This window comes from Pecten maximus, chromosome 8 (genome assembly GCF_902652985.1).
Source record: "Pecten maximus chromosome 8, xPecMax1.1, whole genome shotgun sequence".
In the NCBI taxonomy this organism is placed as follows: domain Eukaryota; kingdom Metazoa; phylum Mollusca; class Bivalvia; order Pectinida; family Pectinidae; genus Pecten; species Pecten maximus.
The window spans coordinates 38535469-38552124 of record NC_047022.1 but is presented as its reverse complement, the minus strand read 5'-3'; the positions used below and the strand labels follow the sequence as shown (position 1 = coordinate 38552124).

At 34.4% G+C, this 16656-nt stretch overlaps 1 protein-coding gene across 1 annotated transcript; it reads left to right on the top strand.

Moving 5' to 3' along the window:
- Positions 1-446: 446 nt before the first annotated feature.
- Positions 447-16559, top strand: LOC117333444 (spindle assembly abnormal protein 6 homolog). The gene is made up of 3 exons (XM_033892739.1): positions 447-1060; positions 13169-13317; positions 13640-16559. The coding sequence occupies exons 1-3, from the start codon at positions 1036-1038 to the stop codon at positions 15113-15115; spliced, it is 1650 nt and encodes a 549-aa protein (XP_033748630.1). The 5' UTR covers positions 447-1035; the 3' UTR covers positions 15116-16559.
- Positions 16560-16656: the final 97 nt, after the last annotated feature.

Sequence of the window (16656 nt, the reverse complement as noted above, 5' to 3'; positions counted from 1 at the left end):
TACACATACATATATACAAATATATGTGTACAAATTGTATAGCTGGACATGCACAATCAATAATTAAACTGTTATTATATACCCAGTATAGTGTGTCTAAGAGTATATGGTTTTGTGATAATGATAACTATCAGACAGACATTTTAATGTACAATGTATTATGATTATGAAACAAATCGCTATCAACTTCAAATAAATAATAGTTTACCTTATCATTTGAGTGTACGGGTTAGAAACACCACAAAACGGGGTGATGACGTAGGGTATCTAACACAGTTTCCACTGTTTACCTGAACAGGTAAAACGTGTCGATCATACATACCATCAGTCGTAACAGAGGTACGTGTTTGGGTATGGATGTGTTCAAAACAATACCATTTGTGTAACCATGTATCGTTCGTCTATTTAGGCGTCATCGTGATGACAATTATCACTCCGTGAAGCCTGTATCCATGGTAACACGGAATCCATCGTATTATTGACAACAGCCTTATAAAAACCGTCTGTATTACCTGCACTAGACAAATGATTCACCTGATTCTTCACTGAAAAAGATTTGGTTTTTCTTTGAAAAGGAGAACGTTGGATTATATAGATGGACAAGATTTATATATTTGTCATACACATATCTGTTTTTCCTTCTTGGGGATTTACCCAGAAAATGGACATGGTTTTTAAAAGCAGGCGTCGTGGGGATTTACGTAAACGCGTTTAGAGTAAAACTACACCAAACAAATCTTGCTACATACGAGGAAGTCGAATTACCATATATGGAAATTAAACAACATTCGGAGAACTGCAATATGCAAGGATTACAAATCTCTATAGGCTCTACTTGGACATCGATTTTATCTGTCGTACACTGTCAGATCAGTACAAGGCTAAGACGATAGTGAGGAGGAGGAGGAGGAGAGGAGGCTGAGGCCAAGTAACCAAGGCCAAGTCGAGAATGAGGAGGGATTAGTAACCAAGGCTAAGTCGAGAGTGAGGAGGAAGAGGAGGAAGCTGAGGAAGCTGAGGAGGCATTAGTTAACAATGAACGACTTACCAGGAATAGAAGGTATTGTTAAATGTTGGTAACTTGTAATGAAACACTATTGATGTACAAAATGTAAATCTAGTATACGTTACAGTGTTTTACTTGCGCCGTCAGGGCCACTGAAACCTCTTGCATGCATAAACGATAAACATTATATCATACTTGGTGTTCACAATCTATTTCGCTGCTTTACATTTTCCAACCTTTTGTTTAAAAAAAGTTTAATAATTATGTCACGTGAAACATTGTATATACACATTTGTTACGGAAAGGACGTTGGTAAGTTGCATAACTTTTGTCCAATCCATTTGCCATTATGCAATAAAATTGATTTAAACTAACCTATATATAACTGTCAGTTTCTAAAACGTACCTTCCGCATTTAAATATTTATTCCCACAGTCCTCACAATTTTAACCATAAACGAGTATACTTCCTGCTCAGATAAAAACTATGCTTCAACATCACACCCGAAGAACCCGTCCTGAAATATAATTCACATCTGAAGATTCAGTTTAATTTCTTTTCTTTTTTATTCTAGTGACGTGACGATTATCTGTTCATACCAAAGCTTATTCTTCTGTATTGACAACAAACGAAGATTCAGAATGTCTAAAAGCCTGGTCTTTTGACGTTATTGATAAACTACTATATATATAATGTACAGTTCACCCAAGATCCTACTACGTTACCATTGATATAATATAATACAATGTTGTTGGTTTTATTGTTAATACTACCAGTGGGAAACCTATTCAAGTAGATGTCACATGCGCAATGCCATAGCTACTTTTAAAGTATCACAAAGCAGAAAAAGTTATGAATTGAATATCAAAATTAAATTAAATGTGCAATTCCAGTTTCCTTTGTGGGTCGATCGTGAGAACTATATCCCACATTGACCCTAGTTATTTAAGGATTTTAATGTAAGCATGATTTAGCAGTATAACTGTATGAATGATGCTCTGTATGATTTCACAATGACATATTGGCTATAAGTTTTACATTCAAACTTGTATTGGTATATCGGGTGTCATTTAATGGCATTTTTATTGTAATGATATAATTGTAAGAATTGTGTGAAATGTAGACAGTAATAAATGGGATATAACGTTAAGTGTGATGTAATGATGTACTAATGTATAGGGTCAGAATCAAAATCAGTAGTAATTAATGTATTTTATGAAATACATCATCGTTATAAATCATGTGATAATGTAAGACAAAGGGACTATCCTGAATCTCTATATTTACGGAACTTTCTTTGGACGATTTATTATATTATATCAAATGGAATGGACAGAGTTGCTATTTATTTTCAGTTTCATATGAAAATGAGACAATGGTGTATCTTGGTTTGGCGTTTCTTTCTCTTATCACAGACGAAATTTACGTCACACCAAGATATGTAGCGTTGTGGCGTCATACATTGTAGTAATCAATGTGGTGTGTAGCGAGCGAAAATTAAAACTTCGGGACGAGTTTCATAAAATATCATATGGAATGAAAACAAACGCAAACTTAAGATAACTTTCAACACATAACTAAAAAAACTTACATTTTGATAGATTTTAAAGTGAAAATGTGAAGGAAAAGTCAACTATTTTGCTGAGCCATTTTCAATTTGTGACGTAACACCATTGTCCATATCAAACTATTACACTAATGACACATGCAAAAATGTTACGTGATCTGTAGCGATGTGGTGTCATGTTGTAGCGTCATAATTAACGTGGAAGTTACCTTCCTAAAATTGATATGCATATGTAACGTCGTAATTAACGTGATGGTTACTTTTCTAAATATAATATGTACATTGTTTAATTATGTAACGTCATAATTAACGTGGAAGTTACATATTTTAAACTTAATATATACATGTTACGTCGTTATTAACGTGAAAGTTACATATTGTAAAATTAATATATATATGTAACGTCGTAATTAACGTGAAAGTTACATATGGTAAAATTAATATATATATGTAACGTCGTAATTAGCGTGAAAGTTCTCTTCGTAAAATTGGTGTGTATATCTAACGTCGAAAAATTGTCGAAATAATTCCAAAATTTTGACATACAAGGTACTGAATGATCGTGAAGATCGATTAATTGAATAAATGTCTATTCAATTCATATCAATGATATTTGAATAATTAAACCCTCTGCGCGGTGTATAGTACAGAGTGAATCGAAGGTATAGATTTCTGCTATAAAGGTCCGGCTAATCGGATTAACTGTGACACACAGGCGAGGTGGATGTATCAGCTAGGCACATAAATATTTCACCAAGAAATATTGTCCACATTACTCGGGGATGGCTGACCCAAACAGATAACTCCCAGTTACATCTCGACATATGAAATAATCGGCACATATTCCCTATACTGTACATTGTTTAAAAGAAAATTGACTGACAAATGAAGCCAACGATGGCAATGATTTGTGTAATACGGTTTGGTGTATAAAATATGTTAAATAAGTAGATTTGGTGCTGGCACTGATGACACGAGATTACTGTAGTATCATCACAAAAGGACAGTATTACTCATAGTGTACCACTTTTATTTTATATAGTGACAAAGGTTTTAAAAAAAAATAAAAAAATATATAAAAAAAAAATAAAAAAAAAATACTGATGTTGCTCTTCAAAAACAGTCCCGTTTGCAGGAGATGACTTTCCGTTTAAACATTTCGTGAAACGTTATTTCATTTTTACATAATTTACACATTTCCCCACAATTACATCTTTATGATATAAATCATAAAAATCAGAAATCTAGCCTTAAGCGTTTATCAATTAATCTCGTCTATGTCCACCATGTAAACATATATAATCATGAAACCGTTAAACTATTAACGGTCGTCGATCTATACAAACAGCAATGTCTGAAAATGATTACCTATCTATATCTGTTATACTTTGTGATAGTTGTATTGGTACAGACCTCATCTTCCTGTTGACACTGATCAAATCTCAGCTGCAGTAATAACAGGAACATCAGGCCGTGGCCCGAGTTGCTGAGCCACAATGATAAAGATGACATATTTGATAAATCATGTATCCAATGGATATTTGTGAATTAAATCAATTCGGACACATACAATGATATACATTTTAGCCTAAAACCATTCAGGTTCAGTTATATTCGTCGTAATGTCAACAGATACACTTTTTTCTCAGGAAGTGATAACGCGATATGAGAGAAATGTATGTACGTGTATGATTTAATCCCAACCGTGCTTGTTATTTATTCGTTAGTGGATATTAATCGTTTATCGTGTTTTATGAGGAATTATATCTGGCCAGGTAGACACCAGTATAACAATCGATACCTGTAATCATCCTCGGAGTAATTGTGCCGTTGCTGAACTCATTAAGAGAAAGTCTTTAGATAGCAATCAATGACTGACAACTCTCAGTTAGACTTAAAGACATCGGCCATACATTTACAACCGATAATAGTGACAACTTCAGCTACATCGTTATTCGTATATTATAACATCAACGTAAATTGTCAACACAAACCATTGTTTTAATGTATTGTGTTTTTCTTTATATTGTACTATCTTTCATTGAGAGGGTATTGCTATTGTTTTCTTGATTATTCCTATGTCCCGTTATACATTGTATCATTACAGTAAGATACCTCACATCATGCATTGTATCATTACAGTACTATATCCCACGTTGTACATTGTATCATTACAGTACGATACCTCACGTTATACATTGTATCATTACAGTACAATACCTCACGTTATATATTGTATCATTACAGTACGATACCCCACGTCATATATTGTATCATTACAGTAAGATACCTCACGCTATACATTGTATCATTACAGTACGATACCCCACGTTATACATTGTATCATTACAGTACGATACCCCACGTTATACATTGTATCATTACAGTACGATACCTCACGTTATACATTGTATCATTACAGTACGATACCTCACGTTATACATTGTATCATTACAGTACGATACCTCACGTTGTACATTGTATCATTACAGTAAGATACCTCACGTTATACATTGTATCATTACAGTACGATACCCCACGTTGTACATTGTATCATTACAGTACGATACCTCACGTTATACATTGTATCATTACAGTACGATACCTCACGTTGTACATTGTATCATTACAGTAAGATACCTCACGTTTTACATTGTATCATTACAGTACGATACCTCACGTTGTACATTGTATCATTACAGTAAGATACCTCACGTTATACATTGTATCATTACAGTACGATACCTCACGTTGTACATTGTATCATTACAGTAAGATACCTCACGTTATACATTGTATCATTACAGTACGATACCTCACGTCGTACATTGTATCATTACAGTACGATACCTCACGTTATACATTGTATCATTACAGTAAGATACCTCACGTTATACATTGTATCATTACAGTACGATACCCCACGTTATACATTGTATCATTACAGTAAGATACCTCACGTTATACATTGTATCATTACAGTACGATACATCACGTCATACATTGTATCATTACAGTACGATACCCCACGTTATACATTGTATCATTACAGTACGATACATCACGTCATACATTGTATCATTACAGTACGATACCTCACGTTATACATTGTATCATTACAGTACGATACCTCACGTTATACATTGTATCATTACTGTACGATACCCCACGTTGTACATTGTATCATTACAGTATGATACCTCACGTCATACATTGTATCATTACAGTACGATATCCCACGTTATACATTGTATAATTACAGTACGATACTTCACGTTATACATTGTATCATTACAGTATGATACCTCACGTTATACATTGTATCATTACAGTACGATATCCCACGTTATACATTGTATAATTACAGTACGATACTTCACGTTATACATTGTATCATTACAGTAATATATCTCACGTTATACATTGTATCATTACAGTAAGATATCCCACGTTGTACAATGTATCATTACAGTTCGAACATATATTAGATATTCTTGCTTTTGTATAAAGTAAATACCCTTTGTTTATAACAAATAGCACATTGAGAACATTTTGTTGATATATTTATTAACTTGGTAAACAGTTTACCATGACATCGTATAATACAAAGTATACCATGACGTCATCTAAAGGACACACATCCTAACACTGAGGAGACATACGACGACGAAATAGGGGTGGAGGTGCTGTAGGAATGTTGAATGGAATAGAGACGAGATACATTGCTAAAGAATAAACGTACTCAGTGTTCGGATGTACAAGTTCATAAAATGATTCTCTGTTTCTATTTTGGCTAAGGATACGGTCACCTACATCGCTTTAAAACGCCACATGATGAATGACATATTTTAAATTTTTATAACGCACTCAGAATCAATGTTTAAATTGCGTTTTAATAGCGATCGAGATATTCCGGAAATGCACCTAATTACAGAATCAGACTATAAAGAATTATTTAAGAGAACGCTCAAGTTATTTCCCTTTTACATCCCCTACTGGATAGCACTTTATCCATTACAGTTACAATATTGTTTGGTTTTTATCACAGTTTTAATGATAATACTTCATCTAAATATATTGATCAAAGCATATTTCAGGTATTCAGGAAAGAGTTAACGCGGATGATCGATATGTCGGAGAATTATTCAATCTAGAAAAGGATTCAGAGTTTACCATAGTAATGTCTTAAGACATGTCATACTGCCAGTCCATCACACCGGATATTGAGTATTGTTTTAGGTTTCGTTGTGGCCAGTCATAAGTACTGTTAGAAACCTGGATTAAGGTTGTTGACATGGTATTTACAATAAATGTCATAAGAATGCTTTGACCTCGATCGATATTCTCTTGACAGCTAGTTGTGTTAACATTTCATTGTAATATCTGTCCCTTTCACCCGTGTGTTTTAACTGTTAAGGCCCACGGACCGGAGTTAACACTCCACACAGACGAGATACACTGACAAATAAATAATATAAATTAAAAAGACATTCTAGATGACTGCACTTATTATAAATGTCAGCCAGATCACTTTTAGAATAGTTTCGATAAATGTTATATGTTAAAAGGGAAACCGAGAAAGGTGCTAGTGTCACGCAATTAAAAGTCCATGGCATGTTTGACAAAGCCTGGTTATCTTAACGGTAACATACTGAATGTAGTAATTTAATATCTATACACATTTTTGTATATTGGACTGAAACAACTTTTTAACTAGATACACATGTACAACAATCACAAGTACTATATATTTTACTAAAATCCTGTTAAATGGACAGATGCAGACAAACGATATCGGTAAGCAACTGAAACAAAAAAAAAACAAAAAAAATACAGTAAAAACACCTGGTTTTTGAAATCTCACGCGGTCGGGAGCGGTAAACGTGTCACATTTCACCCGTCAGGGGGCGCTAGTGTGTCGTCTAACCACGTTACGGGTAGTTTTGTTGCCTGTGTCATTCTCGTTACCCTCACCTCCATTCTATAACATTAGTCTGTACTTGTTTTATCATGTGTTGATTTTCTATTTCTTGTCAGTTAAACAGTTTTCTCAAGTTTCCAATCGAGGTGAATAAAGCACCAGTAACTCAATGTTATACTGCCTGGGCAGAATAAAACACAAACACTAAAAAGTAAATTTCTCGTGTCCTAAATGCGCTTCCGTATAGCTCAGTGGTGTTCCTAAATGTATATTGGTATCCGTTAACATAGATAACAATTATTTCTAATGTTCAATTTCATATTGAAATTGATATTGCATTTTTAAGTTCCCCATGTTTGAAGGTTACATAGCTAAATGTGAAAAACTGTGACGTTTGATACGAGCAGTGGTCGTACGGTATTGTCGTAGGACAAAACATCTGAGGTAGATATGTAATTCAATGTCCTAGATATGTAAATCATTGTCCTAGATATATAATTCAATGCCCTAGATATGTAAATCATTGTCCTAGATATATAATTCAATGTCCTAGATATATAATTCAATGTCCTAGATTAGTAAGTCAATGTCCTAGATATATAATTCAATGTCCTAGATATATAAGTCAATGTCCTAGATATATAATTCAATGTCCTAGATATATAATTCAAAGTCCTAGATATATAATTTAATGTCCTAGATTAGTAAGTCAATGTCCTAGATTTGTAATTCAATGTCCTAGATATGTAAATCAATGTCCGACTCTAAGGTATGTAAATCATTGTCCTAGATTAGTAATTCAATGTCCTAGATATATAATTCAATGTCCTAGATATATAATTCAATATCCTAGATTTGTAAGTCAATGTCCTGGATTTGTAATTCAATGTCCTAGATTTGTACGTCAATGTCCTAGATTTGTAAGTCAATGTCCTGGATTTGTAATTCAATGTCCTAGATTTGTAAGTCAATGTCCCGGATTTGTAATTCAATGTCCTAGATTTGTACGTCAATGTCCTAGATTTGTAATCAAATGTCCTAGATTTGTAAGTCAATGTCCTGGATTTGTAATTCAATGTCCTAGATATATAATTCAATGTCCTAGATATACAATTCAATGTCCTAGATATATAATTCAATGTCCTAGATTTGTAATTAAATGTCCTAGATTTGTAAGTCAATGTCCTGGATTTGTAATTCAATGTCCTAGATATATAAATTCAATGTCCTAGATATATAATTCAATGTCCTAGATTTGTAAGTCAATGGCTTAGATATATAATTAAATGTCCTAGATATATAATTCAATGTCCTAGATATATAATTCAATGTCCTAGATATATAATTCAATGTCCTAGATTAGTAATTCAATGTCCTGGATTTGTACGTCAATGTCCTAGATTTATAATTCAATGTCCTGGATTTGTAATTCAATGTCTTAGATTTATAATTCAATGTCCTAGATATAATACAATGTCCTAGATATATAATTCAAGTCCTAGATTAGTAAGTCAATGTCCTAGATTAGTAAGTCAATGTCCTGGATTTGTAATTCAATGTCCTAGATATATAATTCAATTCCTAGATTAGTAAGTCAATGTCCTACATTTGAATCATTGTCCTAGATTTGTAATTCAATGTCCTAGATTTGTGAGTCAATGTCCTGGATTTGTAATCCAATGTCCTAGATTTGCACGTCAATGTCCTAGATTTGTAATTCAATGTCCTAGATATATAATTCAATGTCCTAGATTAGTAAGTCAATGTCCTAGATATATAATTCAATGTCCTAGATTTGTAATTCAATGTCCTAGATTAGTAAGTCAATGTCCTGGATTTGTAATTCAATGTCCTAGATATATAAGTCAATGTCCTAGATATATAATTCAATGTCCTAGATTAGTAAGTTAATGTCCTAGATTTGTAATTCAATGTCCTAGATTAGTAAGTCAATGTCCTGGATTTGTAATTCAATGTCCTAGATATATAATTCAATGTCCTAGATTAGTAAGTTAATGTCCTATATTTGTAAGTCAATTCATCATATACATCTGAGATAATAACATAATGATATGCTAACGGAAATTGCCATTGTCGACAATTGTTGGTTGAGTGAACCAGACTTTCATGACAACCGAAATGTATGTTTGTGAGGTAAAACCTATCGATTCCTCAACACATACACGAGTCCTATTTCTTTTGTATTTAAATACTCGCCCTGATTGCCTGACAAGTCCCTGTCGAACTTAGACTGCCATAATAAGGTAGTTTAGAAAATAATCCGTAAAATATATAAGTGCATTGTTTACAACCCAGACAAAAGCTGGGCGCGCATGAACGCAAACAGTATCATATATCGATTTAGTTTTATATCCGATAAATCATTTTATGGAGGTGAGTGGACCAAGTACCTTCAGATTCCCGAGTATATAATATATATATATATACATAGAGTCGATGTCCTTAATTGTTTATTCAGATATTTAAGTAGTATATATAAAGATGTGCATATTAACGTTATTTGTTCATAGATTAAACATGGTATAGGTTTTACTTTATTATAACCGTAAGAAGTAGTTGTAATATTAACCTTAGCGGTTATCATACGGGTGGCTATAAGTCAGATCAGCCCACCATTTACTAGTAATTAGATGCATTTGTAATAAACAGGTGGTACATCTTACAAACAAATTGTAAACAATCGCCGGGTATGACCTATAAAGTAGTATTCATAGTCCAGGGGTATCCGAACGTGAACGTGATATATCCGAACGTATGCTTGATAAACGCGCGAGTCATTCACGAAAGTAAGAATATTTATGCTGTATATGGTTCAAACAAGACAGTCCAAGAATCTATTGTGGAGCTGGTTTCTAAAGTATCATGACTGTAAATATATAAAAAAATAAATAAATAAATAAATGATCAAGTCACTGTAAACAGTGTTTAATAGAAATATTTTGATTCATATACAGTATAACAGTGATATTTCAATCATTCTCAATACACCTGTATACAATATCTGACCCTCCGGAGACCCTGTGTGGCTCTATATTAATTCCAAATATGTTTCAGATGGAAAATGAGACGTGCAGTTTGCGTGTTGCGTTTCTTTATGTAACAGATTGGGTTTTAATCAAACTCCCCACGTCTCTCTAATATCCCCCGTAACATCAATGGACTGTACGGTGGTGGCCGTCACTAATCCCCTCGTCGTTATGATAAATAAACGACATCAATACCGTAATTCATCCACACTTACACCTACTCTGATGGTTTGCCGTAGTGAAACTTTTTTCTTAGACTCTAGACAAATTTTAGGTATTTAGAATTTTAAGTGGTGCCGACCTGATTGTAATGTCACTCAGTAATACCAACCGATTGTTTTATTAGATGTTACATGTCCTAAACCAAGACTACGAACGTGATAGCCGCGTCATTATCAATATAGAAAACTCGAGGGGTTTTGTTTCAATTAATCCAAATATAATACGAATGTGATCGATGAATGTTTATATCTTAATATTCCTACGTTGTGAAGGTGCAATGTGTAACAAGTCTACAGTTTGTCGTAATGTCAATGGGAAGGGACTGTACGGCAGATAAATTAATACAAATGAGTATTTAAGATTGAATTCAGTAATAACTATAGTAAAGATACAGTGTAGATAAGTATAGATGCAGTACAGGTACAGTTTAGATACAGTGTAGATACAGTATAAATACAGTATAGATACAGTATACAAGGTACTTATATTATATGTCGAATTATTAATATAGAACAGCAACATAAATCTGCTCCAATGTTCTACGAAATGTAAGTAATGGGAGGGCCAAGATACGTTGGAATCTAGAAGGGAAGTTAGCAAACATAATCTACATAGAATCAAAATGTGCCTATATGTCAGATAACGTAGTAAAATAAAAAGAAACTGAATTTTTATTCACGCCAGAATGTATATTTAATGGAATTAAATTGAATTATAAAAATGTATTTTAAAACTGAACCAAGTTTAATGCGTTCATAATTCCGTGAATGACATACTACTTGTTTGCGATGTATTTCAGCAGAACATGCCCGCTCATATATACCGCTACGGTAGTATTAATGGGTAGTTTACTTAGAATTCGATCATGGAGCTTTGGAATGCTACAAAGGAGATCGTTCATGAATCAAACAGATAATTAATGTTTAATGGCAGAAGATACCGAGGGAAATCATAACTAATTGATATGGACAATCTCTCCTACAGGTAGTAGTAGCAGTTAACTGTAATTTAGATTACAGGTATACTAGTATATACGCTACGGTTTCGTAAAAACTCTTAAACCTCATGCAAACATCAGCTGCCGCTACACGTGTTTAACAAAGAAAGTTGCCTCTGCTTCAAGTTTTGCTTGTTGTATAGCTCAAATTCATTATAACTAATCACATTGTTTTATGTTTCATAAAAAGTAATACGAAAATAACGCCTGGCCATTAGAGCTACTATGTAGGGGATTTCAAATACAAATCAAAATGTTAGAAATAAAAAAATCTATTTGGCAAGGTAACCAAATGCGCATCAGCACTCGGACCAATAACAAAGTTGTTTAATTAATGTTACAAAGTATACGGCATGCTGGTCTGTCGTTGTTATGGTTACCTGTAAGTTTCTATTGACCGTTAATCAGTATGCCCCAAACCAAATCTTCCTCGGTAATAAACCGTGCGAAGCCCCGGAAGCTCTCATTATCTGGAATAAGGAGATATAAATCTGTCTTCGGCCCTTGATGTTGTATGTCATTAAATACCTGATCAGGTACCGAGAGAGGAGCTGAAGTGCCGTACTGGAGATAAAGACATCTCTGTAAATTGAATAAATTTCTATGACCCGGGTCTTACATGCAGGCTATTTACCATAAAAATAAGAAATGGCAATAAGATGTGCATGGATATGACAGCAAATTTAGCCATTTTGATCGAAGCAAAACTAATATCTATTTCTTGACATGTACCTGTCCTAAACGTGCAAAAGTAGTTTAATGAAATATCGCTATTCCTTCCACTTAATTTAAGTGTTTCCTTAATGGTATGATACATAAAATGTGGAAAGCGTTTTTTCCCTAAGACCCTGCGTTCGATCCCGATACGACCGTCGACTATTGCCCCCCACCCCATCTCTGAATCGGAAAGATTGAAACCAATCTCGGAACATTCAGATGCTTATGTTTGAATACTACCTGCATATACCGGATAACTTTCGTCCCGTTTGAAATTCGCATTCATCATTTATTTTTTATATCTTACAGTTCGGGGTTCTTATTAGCATTGGTATTGGCTTTTAGCGACATTGGTGAATTCGTCCTCATCTAACTGAATGAAAGGCGTCATGTTTAATAGAAGAGAACAAAAATATGGAATATTAGAATGAAAAAAAAGAAAGAGTATGTACATTTATATACAGGAAGGCTATCGATGGATAACCCTGGATAGTCTTCCTGTATACAAATAATCTTTCCTATTTCAATTTTGATATTTGATATATTTGACCTCTTCTATGAAACATGATGCTTTTTCAGAAAAAAGTACCCCACTTAGCTTAGCACTAGTACTGTGCCTAATAATAAACAATCGCGTGTGTATTTTGATTGATTTTGCAAATATAATACATGTTCTCTCGTGCATTTTCAGTTCTGTTCCGTGAACACCGGCGCCTGGCCAATAAGTTAACGAAGGATGAAATGAAGGCACTCCGTGGCTTCCTAAATAACTGCCTAATGCAGGAACACGGGGAAATGGTCTTTGAACTGGACAATCTGAAAACGTCATACAGCGCAAAGGTAGTGTTTAACAGATTAATAATATACAATACCACTGTACAGTAATGCCAATCTCAAAGAACCGTGGAAAATGTGTCGAACTTCCAAACTGTAAATGTCTGTGTTTAGTCAAAATTACATTCAATATTGATTAATATTGTTACTAGGTGATAAGTAAATAAATTTAAACTAGACAAGAAAACACAATCTTATCTTTTCGGTTCTTACGTCGTAACCGGTATAGCACAGGTGAAATGACAAGATATTACCATATTAGAATTATTCGATTTATATGTATCGTCACGCACGAACAACGTCTTACACTATGCATCAATCATTACAGGTATTTGATCTCGAGGACAAATTATCTGAAATGCAAAAGGAACTCAAATTCAAGACAGAGCTTCTCGAGCAGTACAAATCGAGCGACAGCAGCCTAGCCATGGTACATAAACAGCGCGAGAAGAGGCTGGAACACAAGCAATCTTTCCTGCTTCTCGACCTTGAGAAGGGCCAGGACGCTCTTAAATCTCTCAACGCCCGGCAACACGTGCTAGAGAATGAGCTCCAACAGAAGGAAAAGGTCATTGTAGAACAAACTTCAAAGATTGAGGGATTGAAGCTGGCAGTAGCTGAACAAAACAACACTAAAAACCGAAATGTTGAGGACCGAGCTCAGAAACTAAATCAGGAAATCCTTCGGCTGAAACTAGAGATAGATCAACGGAATAAAGAATGCCAAAAGCTACAAGATGAAAAACTGCAGCTATTTAATGAGAAAAGCAACATGGAGAGGAATTTAGAGGAACAAAGCCGTCTGATGAACGAGCTGAAGGAGACTATGCAGAGTAATGCTAAGCAAATGGCCGTTAAATGTGAGCAACTGTCCATGCTTCAATATCAATTAGACTTGGAAAAGAAAAAAATGGCTGATTTTCAAAAAGATCTTCAAGTGAAAGATAATTTTGGTCAAGTGACGAGACGTGGTAGTTCTGATCAGGATTACAATGACGTAATGAAGATCAGGTCAGAGTCATACAGGTCTCAGGTACAGTTTCTCGAATGTCGGATAAAATTACTGGAGGAAAAAATCGCCATGTACCGGAATCAGGTTCGCGACATGAGCCGGGAGATCACAGACATTGCTGAGGACGTCACTAAATCGTCGCATCTCAAAGACCGGATATTTGTCCACGGAACAACCATCGTAGAAAAAATCCAGCGAGAGTTACATGAACATATAGTATCGAGGAGGTCTAAACTTGAAACTTCCCTTGACGAAGTTCTCAGAACGGCACCTGTAGCTATTTCTAAGGAAGCATGTGAAATCCGAGCAGATGCGCTAACTTTGAAGAAACAAGCAGAAGTTAATCGCGTCAACGACGTCCTTGTAAGAACGTCTCGTCTTCTGACAAGGGTAGACGCTTGTGAGAAAACGAAATTTTCTGGAAAGTTTTTAACTGGGAATGGACATGTCATTCAAAACGGAAATTCTACGAACAACATACGTCCCAAGTCAGAAATACGTCAAAAGAAGGACGATAGTCAAGAAAGGTGTTTCACTGTTGTCACAAGGAAACATTCGAACGGTCATCTCCTCTCTCGACCTCGCCAACTAAATGGGTCTGCACTTCCACTCTGGAAACGGAAACACTCGTTGTCCATGGATATGGCAAACTGTATATCCCCAGCACTTATTGACCTCAACCTCAGCCCAGGTAGTTCGCCTTCTCCGAAAGATAAGAAGACATTCTTCTCAAGTAGTCAGAGCACGCAGGCTATAGAGAGTAAGCGGTCTCTTTCCGATTCCAGCTACTAGGGCGCGGGACATTCAAAATGTATTTCGGTGATAATGAAGGAAAAGCAGTCTGTAATGACCATGACCTTTAAATTGAGCTTTACGGCTGGTACGAGTCCGGGAAAACCAGAATCTTCCAGACAACGTCCATGGCAGTCAAAATGAACACAGCCTTAACAACGGCTAACACTCATAACTTTAAGTGTGTTTACGGAAAGTATAGAGAGCAAGCAGATTCTAACTTAGCTTCAACTCATATTTACCTTTAAGAATTACGATACCTGCTGAAAGATTGAAACCCATACGTAAACACTCGCTTTACGTGTTTCTTAATTCATTAGCTATGTTGTAATATACAGATGTGTCCATCAGATAGATGTCGATTTAAATATTGGACTATATTTATGCGAGGAATTTTTACATTGAGTTTCAGAGCCATATCTTTATTGATGTTTGCTTACATACCTCAAAAACTCTTGGCCATATTGTGCAGGGTTACGAAACAGAAACAGTTTGATTTAATTATTAACAAGTCACATAGATGTCTATGAATGATATCGATACAATAACCTTTTTATGGATTTCATATAAAATCAGAAGAATTGTTTAACCAGTAAGTTCGTCCATGTAATATTTTTGCGTGTCACTGGTGTAATACAACCTGGAGCGTTTCGCATTGGCTGTGCCAGTCAGATATTGATTGTGACGTCAGGATATGGACAAATACATGAATTGTAAATGGTTGTCTCTGTTTTATTAAGCCCTCGACATTTTGACTTAAAAATCTGTCTCAAATGTAATTTTTCTGAGATATGTGATAAAAAGTATCTTAAATGTTTTCATTTTATATGAGATTTTATCAAACTCGTCTTGATTTGCTTTTAAATTTTTACTCACCAAGGATCGCGAGAATAAAAACCTCCGAGACTCCTTAGATAAAATCTTGTACGAAATGAAAACTCATTTAAAATCCTTTATGCATTCTGTATCAAATAACGTAACCTGTTATATTTCTATAATCTTCAGGTACGTTTTGCTAAACCATGCTTAATTCCAAAACGTTAAAGTCCTCATTTCATATGAAACCCAATTAACATATTATATTTGTATATATTTTTGTTTATGTGTGCGTGGTCAACAACTTATTGCTTCCTTTGAAAACACATTGACAGGATATTACGTTTTGACGTGTTTATGAGTCGTGATCTTTTGATGACGATCAAATACATACTTAAGATTGAGTTAACATATATTTGGTTAAATACAGATTAACTATCATTGTTTGTTATGATCCCCATGCTTATATATAATACATGTAGTTATGGTTTATTTGTTTATTATGTACATGATCTACAATGCTTGCGTGTATCTAAATGCCGGTTTATTTTTGTTTTATTGATAATACGTTGTCAATTATGATATCTAAGTATATTTTGTATTAAAATACGAGTGATCTTTCCTTTTTCATTTATATGTATAACTTAATTTTTCTATATGACAAACTATTTAAATGGACATACAACATAAAACAGATATATCCACAGTTCCAATTAACATATTAT

What these genes read in the sequence shown, in the direction of transcription:
- LOC117333444 (XM_033892739.1), top strand. Translation starts at nt 1,036, where the DNA reads ATGAACGACTTACCAGGAATAGAAG. An exon ending in CGACTTACCAGGAATAGAAG is followed by an intron (nt 1,061 to 13,168) that starts GTATTGTTAAAT and finishes GTGCATTTTCAG; the next exon opens with TTCTGTTCCGTGAACACCGG. An exon ending in AAACGTCATACAGCGCAAAG is followed by an intron (nt 13,318 to 13,639) that starts GTAGTGTTTAAC and finishes CAATCATTACAG; the next exon opens with GTATTTGATCTCGAGGACAA.